Consider the following 25,067-nt stretch of genomic DNA (forward strand, 5'->3'; position numbering starts at 1 on the left):
TTCCTTTTCTGTTGTCCTTTCGCCTGTCGTGAATTATAGCAAGAATTCAATCACCACTTAATCCCATTACCTGTGCAGAGCGCGGTAGCGCTGAGCCGGCAGGTGAGCCTTGGCACCTCCGTACCCGAACCTGTGAACAAAAAGGACCCCCACTAGCAGGGCCGACCGGCACCTATAGGCGCCCATGCATATTTTGGTTGACATTTCGACTACGGATCGATGCCTGACGCAAATTGCAAGAAGAAATGGGTACTAGATTTCCCAAAGATTTGAATACGACTGGTACCACACTAGAGCGAAAACTTGGGGGCCCACATTCTTTGCGCCAGAAACGCTCTAAAAGGTTCATCGACCGAAATGTTGCGTAAGCTGGTCAATGAATAATGCCGCCGTCGAATAAATTTAATTCGTCTTGCCCCTTTTTAAAGCCTAAATGTATCTGGTGTATCTTTAACGTGCAGATATATGCTAAGTGGGCAAAAGTTTTATTTTCGACATATTAACAATTATGTTCAAAATTTTTCTATTAGCTTACTCGGAAAATATTCATTTTTGTATTTAGATGTAGGAATAAAAGAAAACAAACAGTAATGCTGTAAAATCAATACCACACGTTCGAAATGCATTTTAGCACGAACGTTTTTCGCTAAGGGCTACCATGTCAGTATAAATGTGGCCGCGATTTGTATATATTTGAACTGTGCATTCCAAAGAGACGTCAACAGCTGTGCATCTTTTATTTTTGTAACACATCATCAGATATTAGAAACGGGCGTACACAGAGAGCCGTCATTCGTCTAGTTAAGGTGTCTTGAAGCATTGCTCCATCGTGCCATTTTTAACGCAGGTTCCTTTCTTGCAGACTCCCACGGCACAAGATGTTTTGGGATAAGTTGTCAGAGTCCGGACCTGTTGAGCGGTCAAGTTCTGAGAGAGAACAATATAAAAATATAAGCCTCGCGCGCGAGAAATTGAAGAAATAAAAACGTTTCATGCTCCCCGTGCAAAACTGCAAAGAAAGAGGTCGAGCAATACACGAAAATTTAACTGCTCATCATGCGTTGAGTAAGTATTATCTGAATAAAAAGGATAAAGCGTTGAGCATTATGTCGCAATATTGGAACAGAAAAAACTTTACTGCCACAGTCTATTCTGTGATAGAACAATCAGTATACCAAAGTTATGAGGTACACCAGCCCTGTGTGTTTTATTTTTGGCCGTTCTTTACAAGTGTCGACGGAAACCTTACTGATCACTGTCAGCTCAAAAACAAGCAATGACACAAAAACTACTCATGAAAATATGTACAAAAGCAGCCTTGATTTTGACAGCCGAAATAGCAGGTCCCGTTGCATGTGTCTGGCATGCCGGTGCACTGATAAGAAAGAAGCTTTGTGAAGATCTTTTACGTTAGGGTTTTTGTATGCAGCAGGCTGGGGAGGAGAGGCGTACATTTTGCTTAATCTCACTGCTTCATGCCTTTTTATGACGTGCTCCACATGGAATGTCACAAGGTCTTTTAAGTTTATTCGTTATATCGTTCAAGGTGGCAAGGCAATAAATTGTAATGACGCACAGAACATACATTTTATGGAATAGTGAATTATGATGATTGATGTTACTAAGAACATGATGTTATGCCCTAAAGAAGTAATTACCACGAATTTTTGTTAGGAACATCTTATGTCGAGTGCTGTATGATAAGAATTCTTTTGCGTTTATGGCCCTCTTGTTTACCCAAGGGAAAATAAAAAAGCAAACTGACAAACTGAACCTGAGGTGCGTTCTGGCGGGCTAAGCGGTTCGTTACGTTAATCTTAGAAACTGCGAGAAAGAACACAGGACCGAGCAAGAGACACACACACAAGCGCAGACTTCCAACTCAGTTTGTTGCACAAAATAAAAATTATAATTTTTGAGTATGGAATGCAACCGCACATTTCTCAACCAAGCTACACCTAATACGTTCTATCAGTAACTTAGTTTGGTTTGTTTTATGGGGGTTTAGCGTCCCAAAGCGACTCAGGCTATGAGACACGCCGTAGTGAAGGGCTCCGGAAATTTCGACCACCTGGGGGTTCTTTTACGTCTGACACCGCACAGCACACGGGCATCTAGAATTTCACCTTCATCAAAATTTTACCGTCGCGGCCGGGATCGAACCCGCGTCTTTCGGGTAAGCAGCCGAGTACCGTAACCACCTGCCACCGCAGCGGCCTATCAGAAACTTCGTCTCGGCAAGTTGATTCATAGTTTGAAAAGTATGTTCTTGAGGAATAGGAGAAAGGATGAAATGTTGCGCTCAGTACATGTCATGCGTGTTTTGTCCTGTGTCTTATTGCACAAGAACGTACTTTTTAAACTTATAAGTGTTCATTTGGGGCGCAGAAGTTCACTATTTAAGTCTAAATAAAAAATGAATTCCGCCGCCCACAGTACTGCTTTTATGCCACCTTGCAGAAATGTGAATGTACAGGATTTGTCAACCATTCCTAGGCCATCCAATTGGCGAACGGAGAGCATCGAATGTCCGCTATTGTGGCGCCAATTTCGCGTGCGCCGTATCGCGCCCTCCGGCTACGAGGATAGACGCTGCAAGTGTTGCCCTTTTGTATTTTTATCGTTGTCCTTAAAAGTGAAGCACGAGAAACCTTGTGCGCAATTTTTCCTTTTAATTACGCTGCTTTGGACTTGGTCTTGCATTGTTGTACATGACGCCTGGCTCACCAAACTTTTTTTCTTCTCCCTGTACAGAGCACGACCTTCTAAGTGAAAATTCCACCTTTGCGAATATCTCGCAAGCGCTCCAGGTGGATTAGTACGGTTGGCGTTTACGCCACTCTCGTGCTGCACAAAACTGATACAAAGACAGCGACCTTGCTGCTAAACTTAATGCTGAGGGTGCTGGTTCATATTCTCAGAATGGTCTTTGGTATAGCGACGAGACGGCACAGAGATCACGCAGCAAAGTAGCGCTGTCTGGTTGCCTCCTTTTTGCTGTCCTGTTGTGCTAAGAAAGTTCATTCTAAGGACGTCGCTTATGCACTTTGTTTTTTATGGTAAATGCGAGCAGATTGTAAATATTTTGCTCTTTACCAATGGCGAATTCTTCAATGGCTTGATTTAGCTCTTGATGCCGCGTAAAATTGCCGAAGGGTATTGCGAAAGAGGAAAAATCTGCTCGCGCAGTGACATATTTTAATCGCATTGCTCGGTGCCGCGCTGAACTCTACCTTCCGCCAGGTATTTTTTTATTTACCCATTATTTGCGAATTTTGTTTATTTTCGGTACAAATATAGGTCGTATTTACAGGCCGTTTTCCTGGCGGAAAAAAAAACATGCGCAATAAATAATCAACACCATAAAGAAACGGCCATGCGATTGCAAAGCTAAATGCGGCACCTCTTCGCCCTTAAGGGTAGGAACAAGAGGCAAGATGTTTTGCGGGAATCAATGTGAGACACAGGAGAGAAAGAATAAGAGCATTCTCAAAAACTCAAGAGTAATTTCCGAAATACCACCGTTTCGCTCCTTTGGCTGATAACTTTTCCAGTTGATTTGTGCTGAGATTCTTACTAGTTGCAGTGTGCAAAATCTTCCCTGCTGCCAAGCGCCTTAACGCAGCGCATTTAGAAGCGTAAGCAGTCGAGACACACTGGTTCTCCGCAGAATTCATTATGAAGGAGATCAAGAAACTGAACACTGTACCCCTCGCAGCATCTGTCCTCGCAGCCGGCGAGTGGCGTAGCGCGCCTGCGATACTAGCACAACGCTAGTCCGCTGTTGCCTACGGCGCGGTGGCATGAGAAATTTTTTCCAACCTTCTGTTTGTCCATTTTCGATCACGATTGCGCGTGGCTGTCGCAACAAAGGCAGCACGTGGAAGTTTGCGCTCCTGTATGTACTGTCGAGATATTCTTCTTCTAGCACTAACGTTGCTTGCGATGCTCGGAAAACGCTTCGAGCCTCCATGCCTTAAACTCCTTGTTAATAAACAATGAAAGCAAGCTTCGGTTGGTCACAGTGAGATCGCAAATTGCTAACGATATCGCAACACAGAACCAGGCCAATAGCAGTATAAACAGAAGTTGAAAAAAGTCGTTATTTAAGAACAAAATACCAAAGTTATCTAGTAAAATACATACATAACATGAGTAGCCATCTGGTGCTGTACAGAGTGTGACGTTGCAAAAGTAGTGGCATCCCAATGGTTTCTGAGGGAAAACAAGAAATATATGTCGTGCGGAAAAAAATCCTTATTTCACCTTGATGTCAAACTTGCCGTTTTATGAGCAGCTTTTAACTAATCTTGGCGATTATATAGAAAAACAACAAAAGCGCGCACCAACCCCATTATAAAAGAATTACTAAAGTTTAGGCGCTTGTTTAGATCATTGTTCAGAATGCGCTTTTAAACACTTCGCGAAACTGCGAAAGACTACACGGAACTAGATCCTGACGAGTGCTCGGTGTCAAAAGAATTATTTTAATTGCGAAACCAATATATGGGTGGCACGCAACGAAACCCGCAGTTGGCGCTGACCAGCAGTAGTGGCCCCAAAATTGGCACATGGCGTCACCGTGGTATGAAAAAAAAACGTTTCTTCAAAACTTCCGGGGAATTGAACCTAGGACTATCAGATTGCGAGGCGCAGATTCAACCTCTGAGATGAAAACACAGTTTCGACCTAACGAACAAAGCTTAACCTAGTATATGCATTGCCTTACGAATATGCTAATGATGGTTTAGTTTATGGGGTTTTAACATCCCGAAGCGACTCAGGCTACGAGGGACGCTGTAGTGAATGGCTCCTGAAATGTATATCACCCGGGGTTCTTTAACGCGCACTGGCATCGCTCAGTACACGGGCCTCTAGAATTTCGTCTCGATCAAAATTCGACTGCCCCGGCTGGGATCGAACCCGTGTCTTACGGGTCTGCAGCCGTGCACCATTGCCACTGGGCCACCGCGGCGGCCGACTGTGCTAACGATAATGTGCGTCATTACAAAGGAAGAAAAAAATGCAAAGAATAAAAAAAAAATAGTGTTCTCGCATTCAAATCACTTAAGTAGTTTTGAGAGCTCATTGTAATTAGAACTTTGAGAACATATAATATCGGCGAGAGAAGCTCCACTTGGCGTACGAAACGCGACTTAAGCTCATAGGTGTGATATGTGCAAACAGGCACCTGATTTTTTCTACCGCGCCTCGAAGCAGACGAATCCGGCTTTTTCTCGAGGAGAGTGGCCTCGGAGCACCAGCCAATAAAGCTATGCAGTGTATTTCCTGCCGCTTTCTTTGGACAGTTTTCTCCCTGATAGCAGACTACATAAATCTTAAAAACGCTGCGAAGAGACGTCAGAAACATAATTAAGCAGCACTCCACAGAAGAAAACACGGCGCACAATGGAGGTAAACGCACCGCACATGGTCATCATGTCAAATATGGGTAAGGCACTTCTTTGTGAGTCATCGCCACGAGAGGGTAGATAATTTAAACATCTTGTGTTTTTGTCATTTGAAAGACTTGAGCAACGTTCTTCGTATGTCAAGTATTTGCACCTCAAAATTCTTACGGAGACGCTCTTTGCTTTTACGTGCCCACCTCTCCACATTTTATCAGCACTGGCCATGCGCGGGTCAGAAAAAGTACGGCGTGCAAGTACAATCGTCCACACAGCTGTCCAGAGCGCTCAAGCGGCGCACCGGTGAGCACTCCTCCATCATTTACTGGCGGCCGAGGGCTCCAAAGTGAGACCTTCTAGTGCCGGGACATTGTTATGGATTGTGATTTAACTCTTTATGTATTGAAAAGCGGTGCCAGCCGCCCATGCAGCGGAGATTGTCATAAATGTAGACAAGAGCGCGCAGTTCAAGTGCTCAAACATGTACGTGCACTACTGTAACTACCCAGCCGCTGGTCAGGCAGGGTCTTTCACAAGCACTAGCCTTTCGACAACTTCAGCGCTGCCTTCGCTACCGCTGCGTGTAACTGCTTTCCCGTTCAACAATCTCTAGATCACAGCTTCTCTGCGGTGCTTATCCTCACCACTGCTCTGGGGTGCCTTGCGCACAGCACGTGGTGACGTACTTCTCGCCTCCCACACGAATTTTCAGCGGTTCCATCGCCATGGCCCCCAGTTACGTGTAGGGTAAAGTGAAAGGCTATGTTGTAGAAACCAACCAAAGAAGGGCCAAAATACCAGACTGAAAAGCGTGTGGGGCGCGAATGGAAAGCACTGAGCGAAAGGCTTTCCCTTGTCACACTGTCGAGATTTCTACTCCCATTCTGCAATAACAGAAGCCTCGCTGAATGCTTTGTGATCTGGATGCACATTTGGACACGTCCATTTTGTGGCACGCCATAAAGACTAGCTGTACGGCTGAAAATTATTTACATAATTTGGATGTACAAATGATCGTAATTCCTTTCATTTGTGAATTGTGTTATTTAAATGTCGTGTGCATATGCGGTCCGCGACTTTGGAAACAATTTTTCACGACCCTGTGCGGTGGCACTTCTTTCTTTTTTAGAACTGGGATAGACACAGACACAGGGGAATCTTGGCGCTTAAATGCAAAAAATTTGCTCTTATTTTTTCTGAATAGCTACACGGAAGCGGTTCTTACACATGTCAATATGCTATGGCCTGTCTTTTGCTTCAATATCGGCAGTCTCATAGTAGTGAGGTTTGCTAATGAAACATTGTTCGTGAAACTTCCCTTTGTCAATCTCTTTTATGAGTGGACCAAAAAATTTATTATTTTTATTTACTGACAAAGCTAACTACGGCAGAAAGAACGATCATACCATTTACAGATGACTGAAAGCTGGGGCTTGTGCACCTCCTTATCTCCGTACTGGCCACCAATAGCAATACAAAAAACTTGTTGATATGAGCTCAGAGTGTTGGTTAGAGCAAATTGGTAAAAACGTTCCCCTTATACTTTTATTAATTTCTTCCTCTGCTAAGTTTTCATAACAGTGGCAAACATTTAGTTTGTAGCTGTATGGCTGAGCTTGGGTGGAGAATTGGTAATTATGCCATATTACAAGTGTGTCTCCTTGATTTTGGTGGTTAGGTGCTGAAGACGATATATAACGTTGGTCATAGAAAGTGTTCTAACGACCTTTACTTTTCAAACGGCAGATATATTGAGCGGCGGGACTTACTTAGTTTCTTCAATGTTCACGAATCGCTGGATATATTGTTACAATACCACCGCAGCTGCTCGCGAACAAGCTGCGCGCTCTGGTTAAGGTGCCAACGTGGTCATCGTAAGCCAATGTCTACAGCAGGAGAAAGGTCTCTCCCATATCTCTCCAGTTAACTATGTCCAGTGGCAACTGCGCCCGCTTGTCCCCACATACTTCGTAAACTACCCCCACCCCCCACTTCCCGACTCTCTTTTGCCCCCTGCTGCTGCTCTTGCCCTCCGTTGAAATCCTGTCCTGTACCCCTAAGGACCATCAGTTATCTTGCCTTTTGGTTACATTGCTTACTCAAGCTAATTTTATCTTCTTTAATAATATTAATTGGTTTTGGGGGGAAAGGAAATGGCGCAGTATCTGTCTCATATATCGTTGGACACCTGAACCGCGCCGTAAGGGAAGGGATAAAGGAGGGAGTGAAAGAAGAAAGGAAGAAGAGATGCCGTAGTGGAGGGCTCCGGAATAATTTCGACCACCTGGGGATCTTTACCGTGCACTGACATCGCACTGGACACGGGCGCTTTAGCGTTTTTCCTCCATAAAAACGCAGCCGCCACGGTCGGGTTCGAACCCAGGAACTCCGGATCAGTAGTCGAGCGCCCTAACCACTGAGCCACCGCGGCGGGGCCTAATTTTATCTTCATTTCAAGTAAAATGTCAAAAACTCGCGTTTTCTGCCTGGCCCGCGCTGATCGCTCCCGGTGCCTAAAAGTTATATGTATCATTTTTCTTTTTACTTCGCTGCGATGTTCTCAGTTTGAGTTCAAATTTTTTGCTATCATCACAGTCTCCGGCTCCTATATGGTTGCCGCTATTATACAGCAGTTATATACATTTATTCGTGAGAGATATTTGTCAACCGCTTTTCATCACTTTGTATCACCGGTTAAATCCATCCCGCACCATCCTCACTCTCTTAGTAATTTTATTCTCGTAGTCAAAACCTGCGGACAGTACCTGCCCTAAGTCGGTATATTGGCTTACCGTTTCCAACGCTTTCCTACCTATCTTAATCTGCTTCTCTGTTGCGAGACTGCTCAGCAAGCAGGAAGACTTGTAAGTTATTGTCTGAAGTGCTCCTAAAATATCGACCTATATTACTGCACACACTTTGTCATCAAAGTGCCGCTCGCCAGTTATTAAATGAAGAACTAAATTAATGAATAAAGGCAGATGAAACTCACAACTGAAGCGTATCTGTGAAACCGTTAGTCTCCAGTTCTGTTAAAAATAGCGATGCAGAAAGATTGGGCACGAAGAGCTTTTTAAATATTTGGGATTAAAGAAAGTAACAAAATGTCCGAAAGTTTTCTCTAGCGGCAAATGGGTAAACTATTGGGATTTTTTTTAATGATTTCATCAACCTGAACGTGAGCACCTGTTCAAAACTATTTGATTGGAGTGCAAAAGTTAAACCAGAAAAAGAAGACATAAAACTTTCTGAGGAAAAATAGCAACATTTTGGAAATCTTAAAAACGAATGAAACATCGCTCTAATTCTCAGTAGGTGGTTTAAAATATCACGAGGTGAAGACGTACGCTAGAAGAGATCGTTTGAGTTTTTATAGCTTCAAGTAATTGAATATATGAGAATGGTTTGTAGAAAGAAGTAGCTACGAATTACAATGCTACATGTGATGGTATATAAATGCCACAGCGCGTTAAGGAGCTCGTGTCTTAGAAAATCCGGCGTCGTTGACCGTGAGCAAAAATCCACGAAAACTCCTCAGAAAAGAAGCTAACTATAGAGGCGGGCTGGCCACTAGGGTAACGTAACCTTGCGGCGTCATCACAACCTGTCCACCGGACTGTGAGCGAAATGAGCTCCGTGACAGGTGGCAGTTAAACTAAGGAATAGACGCGAGAGGTTGCTCGGTAAAAGCAATTTGGATCGCACAAGTCCCAACGGTGGCAGCACCTCCCATCGCAGAGCAGTGGCGCATAACTCAACCGCTGCACCACAGCGCCAGAAGAGGTATGAGGGCTCCCAGTTATCTGAATGCTAAGCTGAGAATGACGAATTCTGAATATATAGTCACTAACTCATTAGCTACCGCGTAACACCCGTAAGGGGGATCTAAAGCATCCCCTTCAATTTTAGACTCGTTTTAGAAATAAATTTTTCATTCACTAACCGGGAACGTTCCATTGGTGTTGTTAAGATGTGGAGATGGACACGAACACTCTGGAAAAGAAAGCAAAGCAGATAATTGAGAACTATTATTTTTGTAACTGCAAAGGGTACAGTCATTGCTAGTTTGCTAGTGAAAGTAACGCCAAAGCCCCTTGGTTTACAAATACGTTTGGGTTCGCATAAATTTCGCAGTTCCTTACTTCCAGGAATCAAAGCCGATTACATAAATCGAAAGTCGCCTTTCTAACTACGCTAATGAAAGGGCGGCAAACATCCCACATCATGGAAAGTAATTTTGTAAGCACTAATCCTTCCTGTCAACAGTTTCTTTTTTGGCAGAAAAGAACCGCTTCACTGCTGTTTGTTCTTGGAACAAAACGAACTCCTGTGATGCAAGGCTAAAATCTGCATCTCTACTTCGGAGTTTAGTAGCTAAATCGGCCACTGATGGTGAGAACTGTATATATCTGTTTGACTTTTTCTACCTTGTGGAGGCTCCACATTGATTCAAATTAGCGTCTTCGCCATCCAAACGCAATAATCTATCTATAAAACCAATTTCAATTTGTCCTCAGTGTATCTTTGTTCTTGCCGGAATGGAGTGGTAGAACCGAGGCTTACCTTGAAATATAGGAGACATATCGAGTAAAGAAATGTCAAATATGTGCATATATCTATTGCATCTAGTGGCGCAGCAAATGCATGAGCGGAAGGTGTCAGATGTTGTTCTAACCAACATGCTGTCTGCGTTACAATCCGCTTACATTCATATCACCATTTGTATCAGCTCACACACATCGTTGTTATAAGGAACGCGTCCTACAGGGCCAGACCACTGCACATTTATCTCATTTATACCGAAAACGGAGAGCGATTAGAACCACCTGCCCACCTCTGTTGCCGATACTTCTGACACGTGTTTATTCAAACCTGCCGCTATAAAGTGTGTGTTTAACTAGTCTACTTCATTACTTAATCTATCTTGCATTCTGTACAAGCTTATGCTTTTTCTTTACAATATTACATTTTGTTTCTTTTTTGTTGCATCAAGAATTTACTTTTTTGTTCATCTTTTCCTTTCCTTAACACCCCTCTGGTGCTTCAAGATGTTCTATTGAGTAAACAGATAAATAAATAAATACGGCGTATAACTTAACTAAGCGCTGTTCTGTGCGATGCGGTAGTATTTACACAAAGGTGGGAACGAGAAAAACTAATGACAATTCGATCTCAAGGTTTCATTTACCAGACTACACTTCACAATAGAACAAATACAACGTGCACCATTCTAACTACCTTGAGCTCATAGTCTACACTTGAAGTTTACAAATCAGGATAAAGCGAGAAAAATTAGAAAGCACAGATGTGGTGCAGTGTCTCTCGGTTAATTGTGTATGCACTCAATAAACTATATCTCCTAAACGGAATGCATGAGAAGATTTGAAGAAGAGAAGCGCGCTTCGTAATATTTCGGGCACACCTGTGATTCCAAAGTACTTTATCTGTCATTAAACTTATCGCCTTTCTCAAGAAAAAGAATCTCTTTATGATGATGGTCGAATGTCCAAATAGTGGCCATACGGAAGCTCTCAGCCGTCAGCACGCGACTAAGGTGGTCGGCTCAGCATACCGAAAATCAAGTATACGGAGACATCGCTCGATTTGCGCCCAGCACAGTGCGCGTAAAGACGCCATATGTAAGAAAGCGCGAGCTAAGACATGACACTTGACCGTCTTTTATTTTTTCCTTTAACAAAGTTCAGCACGCAACCTACACTCCCGGTACGTCACCTCTGTGATACAATAAAGGTAGTAATTTACGCCGAATGAAGCAGCAATAACTGCAACTCTCTATCGGCGAGGTGACTGGTGAGTGGGGCTCACTGCTGATTGTGGTAGCAACCTAATCCCGTGATATTTGTGGCTCTCCTAAAGGGAGGTGGGGCGTTTTTGAAAGGTCTAAGCAGAAGATTCGGTAGCAAGTGACCTCTTTAGAGAAGCATTTAAAGAGGGCATCACTAAAGGACGCAGAGGAGGAACTAAAATAAACCATTTCATATCAGATAAAAATTAAAGGGCTACAAGAAGTCCACTTATCGAATATGCATTACTGCTGCTCCAAAGCATCGAAGGAGAAAACGCGTGCACCGACGTGCTTGACTTAAGTGTTCCAGTATTACGCCTGGATAAGTTTCAAGCCAATCTCTGCATATATATTTTTGCCGAAATACATTGAAAAGCTGCTGAGTTCAAAGTGGTCGTGAGTTGGGGTTGCGTATCCGCCTTGACGTTCTCTTGTGAACAACATTCCGCACAAGAAATCTGAACTTAAGTTATTACTACTTCACAAATCAGAACAGAGATACAACCGTCTGAAAACGAGCACATAATATGAATGCAAATGTATAGAGCATCATCGATAATCGCAAAGATAAACTAAATCGGTCAGAGCCGGAAACCAAACTCAAACACCTAAAAAGGAATGCATCCGTAAAGTCTAAAGTCTCAGAAGTAGAGCCCAGAATTGATCAAGGAACATGAAATTGTCCCGCTACAATTATTCCTGCAAGGTCATAAATTAGGATGGCATACTTACCTTCATTATAATCATATTCAGTCAAATTACCTGCAGAGATGATGAGAGATAAATCATTATGATTTTCACATCAAGCATCTAAACAGAAGATCCATTGGAGCACATATTTAAGTCGAAAGAAACAGAAACCTGAAATCTGTTACTAATGCGCGCAACCATTCGTTGAAAGATTCAGCTGATGACGTGATCATTAAATTGCTAAGTTCCACTTCTTTAAACCTAAGCATGATATAAAATACATACTGCTTCTTTTGTGTGCTAAAGAGTTCGCTTGGAAATCTAGCTGCATCACTCGGCGTAGAAAGAGTGTGTTATACATACCATCATAGTTTTCAGCCCTACTCCTACCTGGAAAAAACGAAATAAAAATTTGCGTCACAAGACACCTTACTTGGTTACATGAACTCGTTAATGTACGTGCGTACGATCACGCAAAACGACATACAGAGTGCGCTAGAGAGGATTGTTGCAGTCGGTTTAAACACTCTCCTAAAGGGAAAGAAATGGAAACGGTTGAACTAGAGCCCTGATGATACAGCATAACACTCAAGCTCGGAATTTTTTTCTCCAAGATTCAAGAACTAGTATATAGGTAGATACTGAGAAGGACAGGAATAGCGCATAAGATTATGCACGTTTTGCGTACCTTCTTTTGTAGTATTGCATTTTTCAGTTCCTATAAGGTGTGCGAGAAATGTAAACCGCTGCAACCGCACACACAAAAGAAAATTTACAGGCGGTCTGATGACATAATACGACGAGCTCATTAGCAGGATGCTATTTAAAAAAAAATGCACCCGTGTGGAGAACACAAAACGCTTCACCACAAAATAAAATTAGAGACGATCAGATGGTGCACTGCAACGAGCGGCATAATAAGAACTCGCATTTAGAGTGATGCTTTTGTATTTACTGCTGCCTCCTCTTGCCGCGTGCCGTTGCTAGGAGAATGCTTCATTTATTTCCCTTCCTTTTGGCAGTTTTTTATTGCTACTGATTTTATGCGCTGCGCTACCTGCATTTACACTTAGCATTGCTTAGGCTGGCGTTCTATTTAATGATTATGTTAGGTTTTACATTTGTTGGATTGTGCCCATTTCGCCTTACTCGGGACACAGCATTCGATTACCCGATGACGCCCGCAAGATTTCTGCCCCGCTTTCCATCCTCCCCCCTCACTGCTCGCTTGTGAGCGTGTTTGCGCTATCCTCTGCGCCGATGCATATTTTCCCTCCCGCCATTCGTCAAGGGACGGTACTCGCGCTCAGATAGGTGTAGGCGCCGGAGGAAAAACTCGGCGGCCATACTAAAACACACGCCGGCATTGTCACCTAATAATAATGATAATAATACAGCCTACACAAAAAACAAACTGCCACAGGCGCGTCGCAGAGCACCAACGGCATGACATTGCATTCAAATAACCCATCCGTACGAGGCCTATACTGGGTAATCAAAATTAAGCTCTGTAGATTGCTTAAAGTTATGCATTGGGGCGACGTTAGTTATGCCGCCAGGGGAACAGAAAGCGAGATAATAATTGTCACCACCGCGCACCTATATAATCAAAATATATTTTTTTTGTCCTGTAGCTTGAATGAGCGTTGGCGTTTAGAAGCGGACGCATTCTTAGACTGCACCATTTGTAAAAATACGCATACGGCACACGCGTCTGGAGATATTTGTTCCCATAGTTTCTACTTATTTAACGCTATTGTACATGCAAACCGGTGGAATTCGACGCCAAACTCTACCGTAGTATCACACAGAAGTTCCTTAGGTTTTTGTTCAATTTCCATAGCTCAAAATGTTTCAATGCGTCAGCTTTAAACGCCTTGTACCCAGAAAATCCAGTGTATGCGTTGTCGGCGTTGTGAGCGAAAAATCACGACCATGAATCTGGCAGGTGGTGCCCAGAGAGGAGGAGAGCTACCTAGGTCACACGACCTTGCGGCGTCACCACAACCTGTCTACCGGATTGTGAGAATATTGGCCACCGTGACAGGTGGCAATTAAAGTATTATTGTCCTCTCGGGATGAGCAACCATGGCGCACAAGGCCCACCGCTGGGAGCAGCCGCCATAGCAAGTAAGTGGCGCATAGCTTATCTGCCGCACCACTGTCCCTGGAGGGGTATGAGGACCCCCGGGGATCTATGATTCTGGAGTAAAAAACAGTTGGGCTAGTTGGTTCAATTCCATATTTCTGCAACCCGCGTTTTTTTTCGTCTTCGTCTTTCGTGCTGTAGAATTACGGGATCTATGAATGTTACGTAGAGAATGACCTCCTGTATATGTGGGAATTAACCCATTACCCTATCGAGTCATATATCAGCCCCTACAGTGACTTCAAGAGCGCAACATACCCGCAGGACACGCAGAAAATAATAAAATACTCTAACTGGGATGCACAACACTTCATATATTTTTGGAAAAAATTGTTTAAACCGAGCGGCACCATAAAGCTTGCTTGCATTAATAAATAAGACAGCGCAACATCGTTGCGGATATGTTGTTCACTCTTACATCTGGCGCAGATCACTACACAGTGGTGAAGTTTTTATTGATTACCAAAAACAATCCTCACAAGCAAAAAATTAACAAATAATTCTGCGCGATTAGATATAGTGGTTTGTCTTTTGTTTGCCATATAGCGAACATGCCTGAAAAAACTGGCGGTGGTTTAACACTGGATAAACCTGGAGTGACGCGATAGCTACAGCTGGCCGAGTGGAACTTGCTCAGTCGAATTGAAAAGTCAGTCTTTCGCCGTTCCGTTTCGCTGGGCGTCCCTGCATCTTCGTCTACGTCCAACATGACACGACGCATGCTCACAGCTGTGGCAGTTAGGTTTCGCCGTCGCGCCGCACCGCAGGCAGCAGCAGCTGCTCCGCACCACATGACCAACCACGTGACAGCGTGGCGGCGCACAAACGGGGTGGAAGCGCAACCACATAGTGGCAGCGCAGCCAGAGGGTGGCGATGGCGCTACGCTAAAAGCTCGAAATGCTACCGTAATGTAGCTATGTCTACAAAATCTACGAGTACTCTCAGTGTGTTTGAGCCTTTACTTTCTTGAGAGCTAGTCAGTGAGCAAAAATTGTTAGCTTGTCTCGCTCATTTGCATATCGGTTCTGAAGGGAGACTTTACACATAATATTAAGACCATTCTTCAATGCAGCGTGTAATTATAAACATATATGACCGTACACGATAATCAGAGCGTGCATCTAGGATATAAGTTATTGTCGCTTATTACATATAAAAATTTTAACCCAGAAACCGACAAAAAGAAACAGATAAGAGAAGAACTAGCGCAGACACCACAACCCTGAAATGTTTATCAACAACGCACCGAGTGGGTTCGATTTCTGCTGCTACTTATAAACAAGCAAATTCGTAAAGTTTAGTGAGTGCTTATCGCAATAATATTCTTCATCGATGCTCGTACCAGCAGAAGATATAATGGAAAAAGCAAAATATATCTTTAAGATTACGCATGCGTATGGGAGATCCAGTGACGTGCATTCACTAAAAAAACGCGTTTTCGTCTCCGCAATAATTACACAATATTACGCTATGCTGCTCAAATCGCCAAACTCAAAGGCACTTTCGTACAGTGTTATGCGTGTGATACACGCTGAAATTTTGTGTCATTTAACGCTTCACAGGCGATACAATAATGTTTAGTATGTAAAGCATGATCCCATCTATCTCATTGATCGGTGTATTGCTGTGGTAAGCGACGTCGTGAAGTTTGACCTCGACCCCACGAATCACTTTCGTTGACAATAGGCTAGATTCATAGACCATGAAGCACTGGACGTTTTGCCCTACCAACCAAAATTGAACTGAGCCCGTAGTGGGGCATCTGTTAGACGCTGCTTGCGCGCAACTTCAATACCCAGTGCTAAGCTTTGTGCCTCACAGCGGCATCGGCATTGTGTGTGTTGCTATCAGATTCGTTGACCGTGTTGCATTATTACGTACATGAAGAAGTGTTACGTATAGATAACTATAGAAGCAAGACATTTAGGCAGTTCTCAGTCGATGTTAAAGATTTTTCTACATCATACTTCAGGATAGTCTCATGAAATGGCTACGTGATGTCATCGACATCACGTAGCTTTCTAAAATATCATGTAGCTTTCTAAAATGAGTATGGCGTCTCTGTTGACGGTTTCCTGAAATTTCCGTGGGTTTACCTAAATTAAAGTTTGCAGAATGGAATGGCTTTTGTTTCATCCGAATGCATGGAATCTATATTGGATCATGCATTCGTGCCGTCCTCAGGGACCTTTCATATTATGCATGACAGAACCAGAAAGGCGTGCTTTGAACAAGTGGCCGTCCTGAATTTTTTCTGGTCGATAAATGATTTTTTATGTCCCTGAGACTACGACAACGAAGCTTTTATACTAAAACTAATACAGTGTTCAGTGTCTTTACGAGGACACTAGCATCACTTAAATTTGTCCAAAAAAGCACTACAATAAATAGGCCCCCTTAAAATGGCTAAACATGATCCAGGCCAGATCACATGTGCTGGGCATTCGAGCCCAGGCACAAGCCTGTTCTGGCATATCAAACAGCTCACTGAACGTAAGGCCCACCACGATGGCTCAGTGGCTTTGGCGTGTGGCCCCTGATCTCAATGCCACAGGTTGACATCCAGCCGCGGCGGTCCTATTTGGACAGAGGCGAAATGCAAAATCAACCATAAGCTGCAAAAAGTCACAACATATTATAGAGCTCCAATTCGTGTAAAGTAATCATGTGGCCCCCATTACTACGCCGTTCATAAAGGGCAAGTCAACTTTCACGTTATATAGCAGAAAGAAGGTGTTTAAATCGTATTATGGAAAAGCGCAACTGTCTCCCGCAAGCTCTAGCCACCGTCGCCAGGCTGCCGGCTGTCAGACTGCGCCTTCACTCAGTCACATTTGCCAGGAAATAGGCTGCGCACCGCGACATTAATGTAAAAGAAGCTGAGTCGTATCTTATTTCGCGAAGCTGCCTTCTTCAATTGATTTGCTGCGGCGGACTGCGTACGCTGCGTGCTCCAAGACCTTGCGGGTATAGATGAAGCCACCACGCAGGCGTCTGCTATCTTATCCTCCAGGACGCATGGACAGAGCAACTCCTACATATACGCGCAGGTACGGAGACTGGCGACGTGTGCGCACGGAAAGTGCTTGAAAGGGACACACGCGCAGAGACCCCCACTGCTTTTCAAACCCTTCTGCGTTAAAGCTTGATGATGGATAGAAATATCTCCTGATTTTATAATTGCGTCATCAAGAATTGAAGAAAACAGTTCTTAGTAAGCGCTAGGAGTGTGCATGAATGTTCGTGTTTAAATGTGCATTGCTGCAAGCTAAGTAGAATAAAGAACTCGTAGTTCTTCTCGAAGATTCCAGCTAGTCGACATTACCGACTTGATCGCGTCAAGGCTCCGAAGTCAAACATTGACGAAACTTTGATTGCGTCCATGAAAATGAAAGTGTTTAATCATAGATATCACGTCGATATGTCAAATGTTAAAAAAAATTCTATAAGGATTCTTCCCGCTACTTGCCTTAATATATGCCTGTAAATGTCGGGTTAACTTATTTTGACAAAATGGGTCTATGCGCTTGTGCCTTTCACTCTCCGCTTCTCCTTTTTGATAAGCCGAACTTTCAAATCACAAATAACTGTCGGTGACATCAATGCTTGCGTTGCCGCCCGTCGCTCCCTTTTCTTCTTTTCATATACCCACGATTGGGCCTAGACAGGATTCCGCTTGTGCACAACATCTTTGTTAATTGGGCGAAAACGCCTCACCGTATTTGTGGCACGTACATATTTTCGACGACACGAGGTTTCCGCAGCGCGTCGACCTGTTCCCTCTGAGAACTACACCCCGATCTTAATTGCGCAAGGTATTTGTGGCCTCCGTACGAATACTTTCACCAAAGTGCTTCGTACACATCAGTGTACGTGCACAAACAGGGACGTAAAAGGTTGCCTTTCAAAATTAATTCATGACGCTTGTTAGATGAGCCGTTGAGGAGTTTTGAGGCATGTGAATATTTTTCCATTGCTGTATCTAACACCATAAACTTAAAACAAAACAGCAAAAGCAGTCCTATCCACCGCGGTGGCTCAGTGGTTAGGGCGCTCTGCAACTTATCCGGAGACCCCGGGTTCGAACCCGACCGCGGCGGCTTCGTCTCAATGAAGGCAAAACGTTAAGGCATCCGTGTGCTGTCCGATGTTCGTGCACGTTAAAGATCCCTAGGTGGTCGAAATTATTCCGGAGCCCTCCACCACGGCACCTCTTTCTTCATTTCTTCTTTCACTCCCTCCTTTATCTCTTCCCTTACGGTCCACTTCAGATGTCCGCCGCTATGTGAGACAGATACTGTGCCCTTTCCTTTCTCCAAAAACCAATTTTCATTTTTCAAAAGCAGTCCTAATGACATAGTTGAAACATCTGCGGCTGACATAGGTTTTAAGAGAAATGTGGTTTTCTCACTTCGCTACATCACAAAAAACACGTCGCAGTTACAATGTGAATGTTTAAAGAATAATATAAAACGAAGGAATAAGGTTTTGCGTTAAGGAAAGCATCTTCTAACAAAAGCATATTCTTTGCAATGTACTGTCGCGGTAAAAATATTACAAACACGTTTCATTAGAAAACTTTGATTGCAGCTTGCGACCTTGTTGCGCGGTATTGTTTCCAACGAATAGAGCATGCACATTCCTGCACACGTAGACACATTTCAGGGAACAGGGTTACGTGAATGGGTCGAAACAATTCTAATTCCGCGCATACACGAACCGTACATTTCAGATCGATAGCACATAGTTGTGCACAACGTACCTGTGGGGGGCCCCGCAACATTTTTCAGCATTATGTATAAACTTGATCGATGGGTCGCTTGTTTTGTCATAATCCCCTCAGGTGATTAATAAATTTCTCCAAATAGCAGAGAATCCATAATTGCGTTCGGAAGAGGCCAACTCCATTCTGTGACTTTTCTATACCAGTTACCGGTTTCAATTCACTCGTGTAAGCATGCTGGTTTATAAATAGCTATTGGTCAATTTATTTCAGATCTTGTGCAGCTACCGTGGCCGCGGCCAAAAATCCGGATTACGGCGGCGCATCCCATAGACCGCCGGCAGAAGTCGCCGGCGGAGGAGACCAAATCTTAAACATGCAAAAAGGGATGCGAGAAAAGCTTGAAGGCGCTGAAATTAAAGTACTAACTGCAGATTACTCTGCTCCCGCTAAGAAGATTTTTAACCCCTGCAGCAAATTGACTAGTTAGTTTTCCTGATGTTGATGCTTTTTTTTCCACGTTTTGGGTTCGGAGCGATAATGCGATGTCACATGCTTAAGCTGAATGTTTAAATATGCGACCTTTCCGCGCAATAAACAGTGGGTAGAGTGCGCTTGTGGTGTCTCTTTCTTTCTTGTTTGTGTCCTTGTTTGCGCCGCCGTTCATTTCATTACGCACCAGCTCACCGCTCGGGCCATTATTCTGAACATAAGAAAAGATCAGGAAAGCATGATGCCGGCTTAGTTGGCGTTGCGTGATGTGAAGAAGTAAGCCCGAAAATTAGACGAAAGACAGACTAAAAGACGCATAAGAGATGTGCTTTTCTGATGTGTCCCTCGCCTGGTGTTCGTGCTGACTTCTGAACATCAAGTAAGGAAAGATAGTTGGAAAAATAGAAACCATTCGCAACCATAAGCACAATCACACTGACCGTGACCAAAGTAAAAAGAAAGGAACCGCAAAATGTAACCTTTCTGTTACGCCGTTAACCACCTGAGCTTCTACTAAACAATATACAGAAAGACACACAAGGTGTACACACGGAAATCTAGTGCGGTATCAAACCTGACGGTACCATATTGTCACGCCGGGGTGACGGCAGTCGAAGCAGGGAGAAGGCAGCCAAAAGTTATTCTAAAAAAAGTTTCTTGCGCAGACCTGCGCCCAAAATGGACTGAATGACTCAGTGGCGGCGTAGCAACAAGCGTGCGCAACGGTCGTCGAACAGAACGCCCGCCGCTCTCAGCCGGGCTCAATTTAATGCTGATAGCGAGCTTTCGAGGGAAAGCGTGCGAAGCTACTAGACCATTCGGGAATAAGGTAGAATCGGCCCCGCCTGGATGCGATCAATCGATGTAAATCAGGTCGCGTCTCGCATCCGCAAATAAAGTGAATAAGAGGCGTGGCGGCAGCTTTAAAGAAGTCGCAACAAGTAGTGCAAATATTCGTGGCAATATAGAGCGTCGTGCTTGAGCGCACGAGCTGGGAAAAAATTGCGCACAGTACCTTCGCAGGTTCCTGTGGCAGGTCGAAGACCTACGGTGATAACGTCTTATGCAATGACGTCGACTGTGCTTCAAAAGCATGCAAGAATAACTACGAGCAAGAACTTTAAAGCGGTGGCCCACCCACTAAAAAATAAGCAGGCGCGCGCGCTTTCACGTACCACTTGTGTTCAACGCCCACAATTCGAAACGAAACATGAAGAAATTTTAATCAAACATATGCTTTGATGAGCAAAAATATTTCAAAAATTAGAAATAATATTCCAAGAACATTCCTACGTTGGAGACGTGCACTAAACAGGCAATCTGAAGGTGACAACTCATTGCAGAAGCGAACAGTTACCAAGACCAAGGAGCATACGAGATTTATTGTTTAATAGGTGGTGCTAACTATTGGGAGCTCAATATGGTACTTCTTTTTAAAAGAAAACTGATTAGAAAGCAGTAGAAAAACAGCCACATGCCGCCTATAGAATCCGAAGCCACTACTTCCGAATTTCGTGTGCAGTGCTCTACCAACTGAGCTGCGGCGACGGATGTTGAATCTTCGGATTTCGGGGGTATTTATGTTTTGCATGTAAGCGAACTTTGAGAGGGTTCACCAGCGCCACCCTCGCCCATAACGGTGGACGTAGGAGGTACTGCGTCACTGCGACTGCCACATAGGAACGTGATTCAACGGTGAGGACGTAAGCTGTGTGAGAGGCCGCCTTGTGCTACCTATTACGTCAAGACTGCCTGAATCGACACCGTCCTCAGCTATGGAGTATTGAGTTCTGAACATTATATATATATATATATATATATATATATATATATATATATATATATATATATATATATAGAGAGAGAGAGAGAGAGAGAGAAATTTTTATCCCAGGTCACTGGTTCGGATCGATCGTAGGTAGGTGAGTGTTTTGGCTTCTGCTTTCTAATCAATGATCTTTAAAAAATAATTACCGAAATCAGCTCCCATTGATAAACGCCACAAATTACAAAAACAAAAATCCCCTAGGCCGCTTGGTTTTGGTGAGTGTCGGCTTCCGTCATGCATGCCATAACTTTCCTCTCTAGTCCATTCCCTTGCATGTTCAAATACGCTCACAGATTTTCAACACCACGACACTATTTCACTCGATAGCCGGCTTGTGTCGGCACCGTGTCCAGAAGTTTCTTTCATGTCAGCTTCGTAAGTGAATAAGTAAATATTTATCCCCAGTTAGGAATTCCGTTTCTAATCTTAACATCCTGGTTAGACATAACATACAATAAAATAGGTTTTATGTTCATGAAGGAGAAGACGACGAAAATGATAGTAATAGCAATTTAAGAAGTTTTTGCTAGGTGATATCTGTGGACTCAAAAAATAAAAAGAAGCCAGGCAACCTGTTCGGTGTGCAAGCGAGCCTCGCGTTGAGCGTCACAGTCATTTATAAAATGCGCAGAGATTGTCCATCACATAATGTTAGGTAATGATTTTTAATGAATAGATTTATACAACCCAAATACTAATGCATTACAAATTTAATGAAATGCACAGGCGATGATAAAATGTGATACAAAATTTTACATTTATCGCTTTTTTTCGCGGATTTGACATTGACGCCATTTTCGTTATTTTTCTCTTGTGCTGCATGGGTCGGGGCTTCTGGAAGATGTAGGCAAGTACAGGATTGTGCGGAGGGACCTTTTGAATGTGCTTCGCAGAACCCACATTCCAGACCAAGGAATGTCTCCAGAAGGCGCCCCGTTCTGCTCCGATATGGTAGGGGGGCTGAGGTGTGCATGTTTCACGCAGACACAGAGAGTTCAAATTTTTCCTCGATAAAGGTCCATGATGCTAGAGCAGAAACACTCCGGAGGACAGTGGAAGTATCAGAGCGCACCTATTGAAGCTTTCTCCAGTGCATAAACCGAATACGTGTTTCTTTTCAGCCACTTGCCTTTTAGCTTTTGTAATGCCGTTACCTCAACCAAATCAGGTGCGGAGGAGGGGGTGAATGTAAGAAGGCACTCAAAGGCAAAATATTGATACTTCACTCAGCTCAGTCTAACCTGCTGTTTTGTTTCGAACCGAAACAAAACTACACGGACGTTTTTCACTTATCTCTCTGTGCATGCCCGATTTCGAATGCTGATCTTGTAGCCTGTATAACGAAAATGTAGCTGCTCCGTGCAATGCGGTGTCAACAAGCCAAGTTTGCGGCAGACAACACTGCGTCCATAAATGAAAACCGCGTCATGAAAAATAGCGTTAGCTGCTGATTATAACTGTGCATGGGGAGTATCAGACAACACTTGTATTAGGCTCACTGGAGGAAATTGCTCACACCACATGCTCAAGCTGCCTTAGAAGAGCACACAGTTCGAGAAGACGCAGTCGTTCTACAGTGTGGTCCCTCTCTTAACCGAAGGCAGCCCATATGTTTCTAATAAAAAGTGTGATCTGAAATATTGAAAGTCCTCATAGCTTGAAACAAGGTAACTTTCTGGATAAGCCTTTATTATCTACTCTTGTAAAGGCTATGATTCTTAATGACGGCTTCTACAAAATATTTAGCGGGAGAGAATTAGAAAAAAACTCATGAGAGATTTTCGCTCAGAACTCACCATTTAGCGCTACAAACAGTGCCAGCGCAGAGACACAAACGTAGGCGATTGTCAAATGCATCCTCTTCGCTCTGGGGATAGCGAAGTGTTCTTAGAAAGATGGGAATATTTCATGGAACGAATGATTTTCGCGGGGTTTTATACACAAACGACGGCAGTGTAAATTCATGGAAAACGAATTTAGGGAGAGAGAGTGGAAACATTTTTTATTTTTTGTTATCGTCCAGGTTACAAGAATGTTGTTTGCGTACTTTAAATGTCAGCAAATGATATTCCCAAGGTGACCTTTATTACTGTCCTGACACATCAAAGGAATTCGAAATCGAGCGGCTCAAGTTTAAAGCTTTCTCTGTTTTAGCAGACGGCACTTGCAAAAGAAAAAACAAATAAGGCTGACGTCAGTTGGGAGAGAATTTTCCATGACGTGAGAGTGTCTGCCTTCGCAGAGAGTAATGTACTTTTGAAAGGTTTCAACACTCCTCGAAGCTATCAATTCGAAAGAAATCCGGAAACAGCAATTTTTACAAGAAAAGTGCCTGAATGTCAAGCACTGCCCTTAAAATTCACCTATTCCCAGTACAGCGCGTGCTTTTAGAAAGCTGGGGAGATAAGAAACCAGGAAAATAGCAATACCTAATAAAATAACCCGGTGGTGTAAACTGCAGTGCCGAGAAATACTTTGAAGGCAATTCTCTGGACCCGCCGAGGTGGCTCAGTGGTTAGGGGACTCGGCTAATGATCCGTTGTACCCTGTTTCGAACCCGATCGCGGCGGCCCCGTTTCGCCTCCAACGAAACGCCAAGTCGTTCGTCTGCTGTGCGATGTCTGTGCAAGTTAAAGATCCCCAGCTGTTAGAAATTGTTCCGGAGCCCTCCACTATTGCACCTCTTTTTAATGCGAATGCATTAGATGGCTATGTCGTGTCAGCAAATCATTCTCCGCACGATTATGTCGTCCCATAAAGAAAAATATGAAATAATTTATGACATAGATCGTGTTCAGATCTTGATGTTGGAAAAATTTGGTTGATAATTTTTTTAGCAGATTATTTAAACGCAGAAGTTCCACTTTTATGCCACAATAGCGCCGTGTCTCGCGGCAGCAACACTCTCTACGCACGATTACGTCGTTTTGTTACTTCCTTCAAGGATGTTACGGGGAAATACTATTTACATTTATTTACAAGTGTTGGGGTTAGAATAAAGAGTTCCTAGCAGGGAGGACCAAAACAAATACGGAGCCACATTAACCTCCTCTTCTTCGTTCGTCCTTTCACGCGAGAAGCCACTTCGTCTTCCATTGCCACTTCGTCGTAACAACATAAATGTGCAAAACTTTCATTGTGTTAGATAACGCATGATGAGATCTTACTGTGCGAAAAATTGATTTTATTGAGTTTGATTTTATTAACTTCTTAAATAATTAAACGCGAAAGTTACACTTGGACGTCCCAATAGCCCCGGATGACGACGTAACACCTGGGGCCGTATTCCGAGTTTGCGTCATAATAAAAAGCGGCCACACCTGATTGGCCGCGGATTTCGGTTCGGTTGCAACTGTTAGCGCAGCAGGATGGCACTGCGTTGTGGTTTGCGCAGAGAAACGTCCAGCAGCGCTTTTGCTCTTTGCCGAGAAAAAGAACGCGACCAATGCGACGGAAGAAACACTCAGCCACAAGTTTGGTTGCGCATCAGATTCCACTGTAAACGAGTAATATCAAAGCTGGTTTATCTATCGAATTGACTTCAAAAAATTCCAACAATATACTTCAGGCACTCTTTTCTTCACCGTAAAGACCGGGGGTCTACTTAAAGAAGAAAATATTGTACGCAACCAAGCATGGCTTTGCAGTGAAAGAAGGCGGGCTCTACAGCCGTCCATCGCCGATGGCAAATAAAATCAGCTAGGTTGTCCGAACAACACGGCGTTTTACATTCTTGAGGAAAACGGAACGAAGAGAAAACTTTGTAGCATGCACTCACTCGCTGCACAATGCGCGCTTCGTGCCGGGCTAAACCAAGACGCCGTGACGACTTGCCGTCTGCAATATCGCTGAACGTAAATGGGTGCTGTGATCGGACGGTTGTGAAGACAGCAATTTCCGTTTTTTTTTATTCGTTTTATGCAGGCACTGCAAAAAATAGAAGGGATGAGCTAAAAAAAATCATCTTACT

At 43.6% G+C, this 25,067-nt stretch overlaps 1 protein-coding gene across 1 annotated transcript; it reads right to left on the reverse strand.

The window, feature by feature from the left end:
• Positions 1-782: 782 nt before the first annotated feature.
• LOC144112422 (evasin P1243-like) lies at positions 783-23,001 on the reverse strand. The gene is made up of 6 exons (XM_077645259.1): positions 22,894-23,001; positions 12,268-12,294; positions 11,947-11,976; positions 9,352-9,401; positions 4,147-4,215; positions 783-927 (listed from the first exon to the last, which is right to left on the reverse strand). Exons 1-6 carry the CDS (start codon positions 22,952-22,954, stop codon positions 802-804), a joined length of 363 nt encoding a protein of 120 aa, XP_077501385.1. The 5' UTR covers positions 22,955-23,001; the 3' UTR covers positions 783-801.
• Positions 23,002-25,067: the final 2,066 nt, after the last annotated feature.

This window comes from Amblyomma americanum, unplaced genomic scaffold (genome assembly GCF_052857255.1).
Source record: "Amblyomma americanum isolate KBUSLIRL-KWMA unplaced genomic scaffold, ASM5285725v1 scaffold_97, whole genome shotgun sequence".
Classification (NCBI taxonomy): domain Eukaryota; kingdom Metazoa; phylum Arthropoda; class Arachnida; order Ixodida; family Ixodidae; genus Amblyomma; species Amblyomma americanum.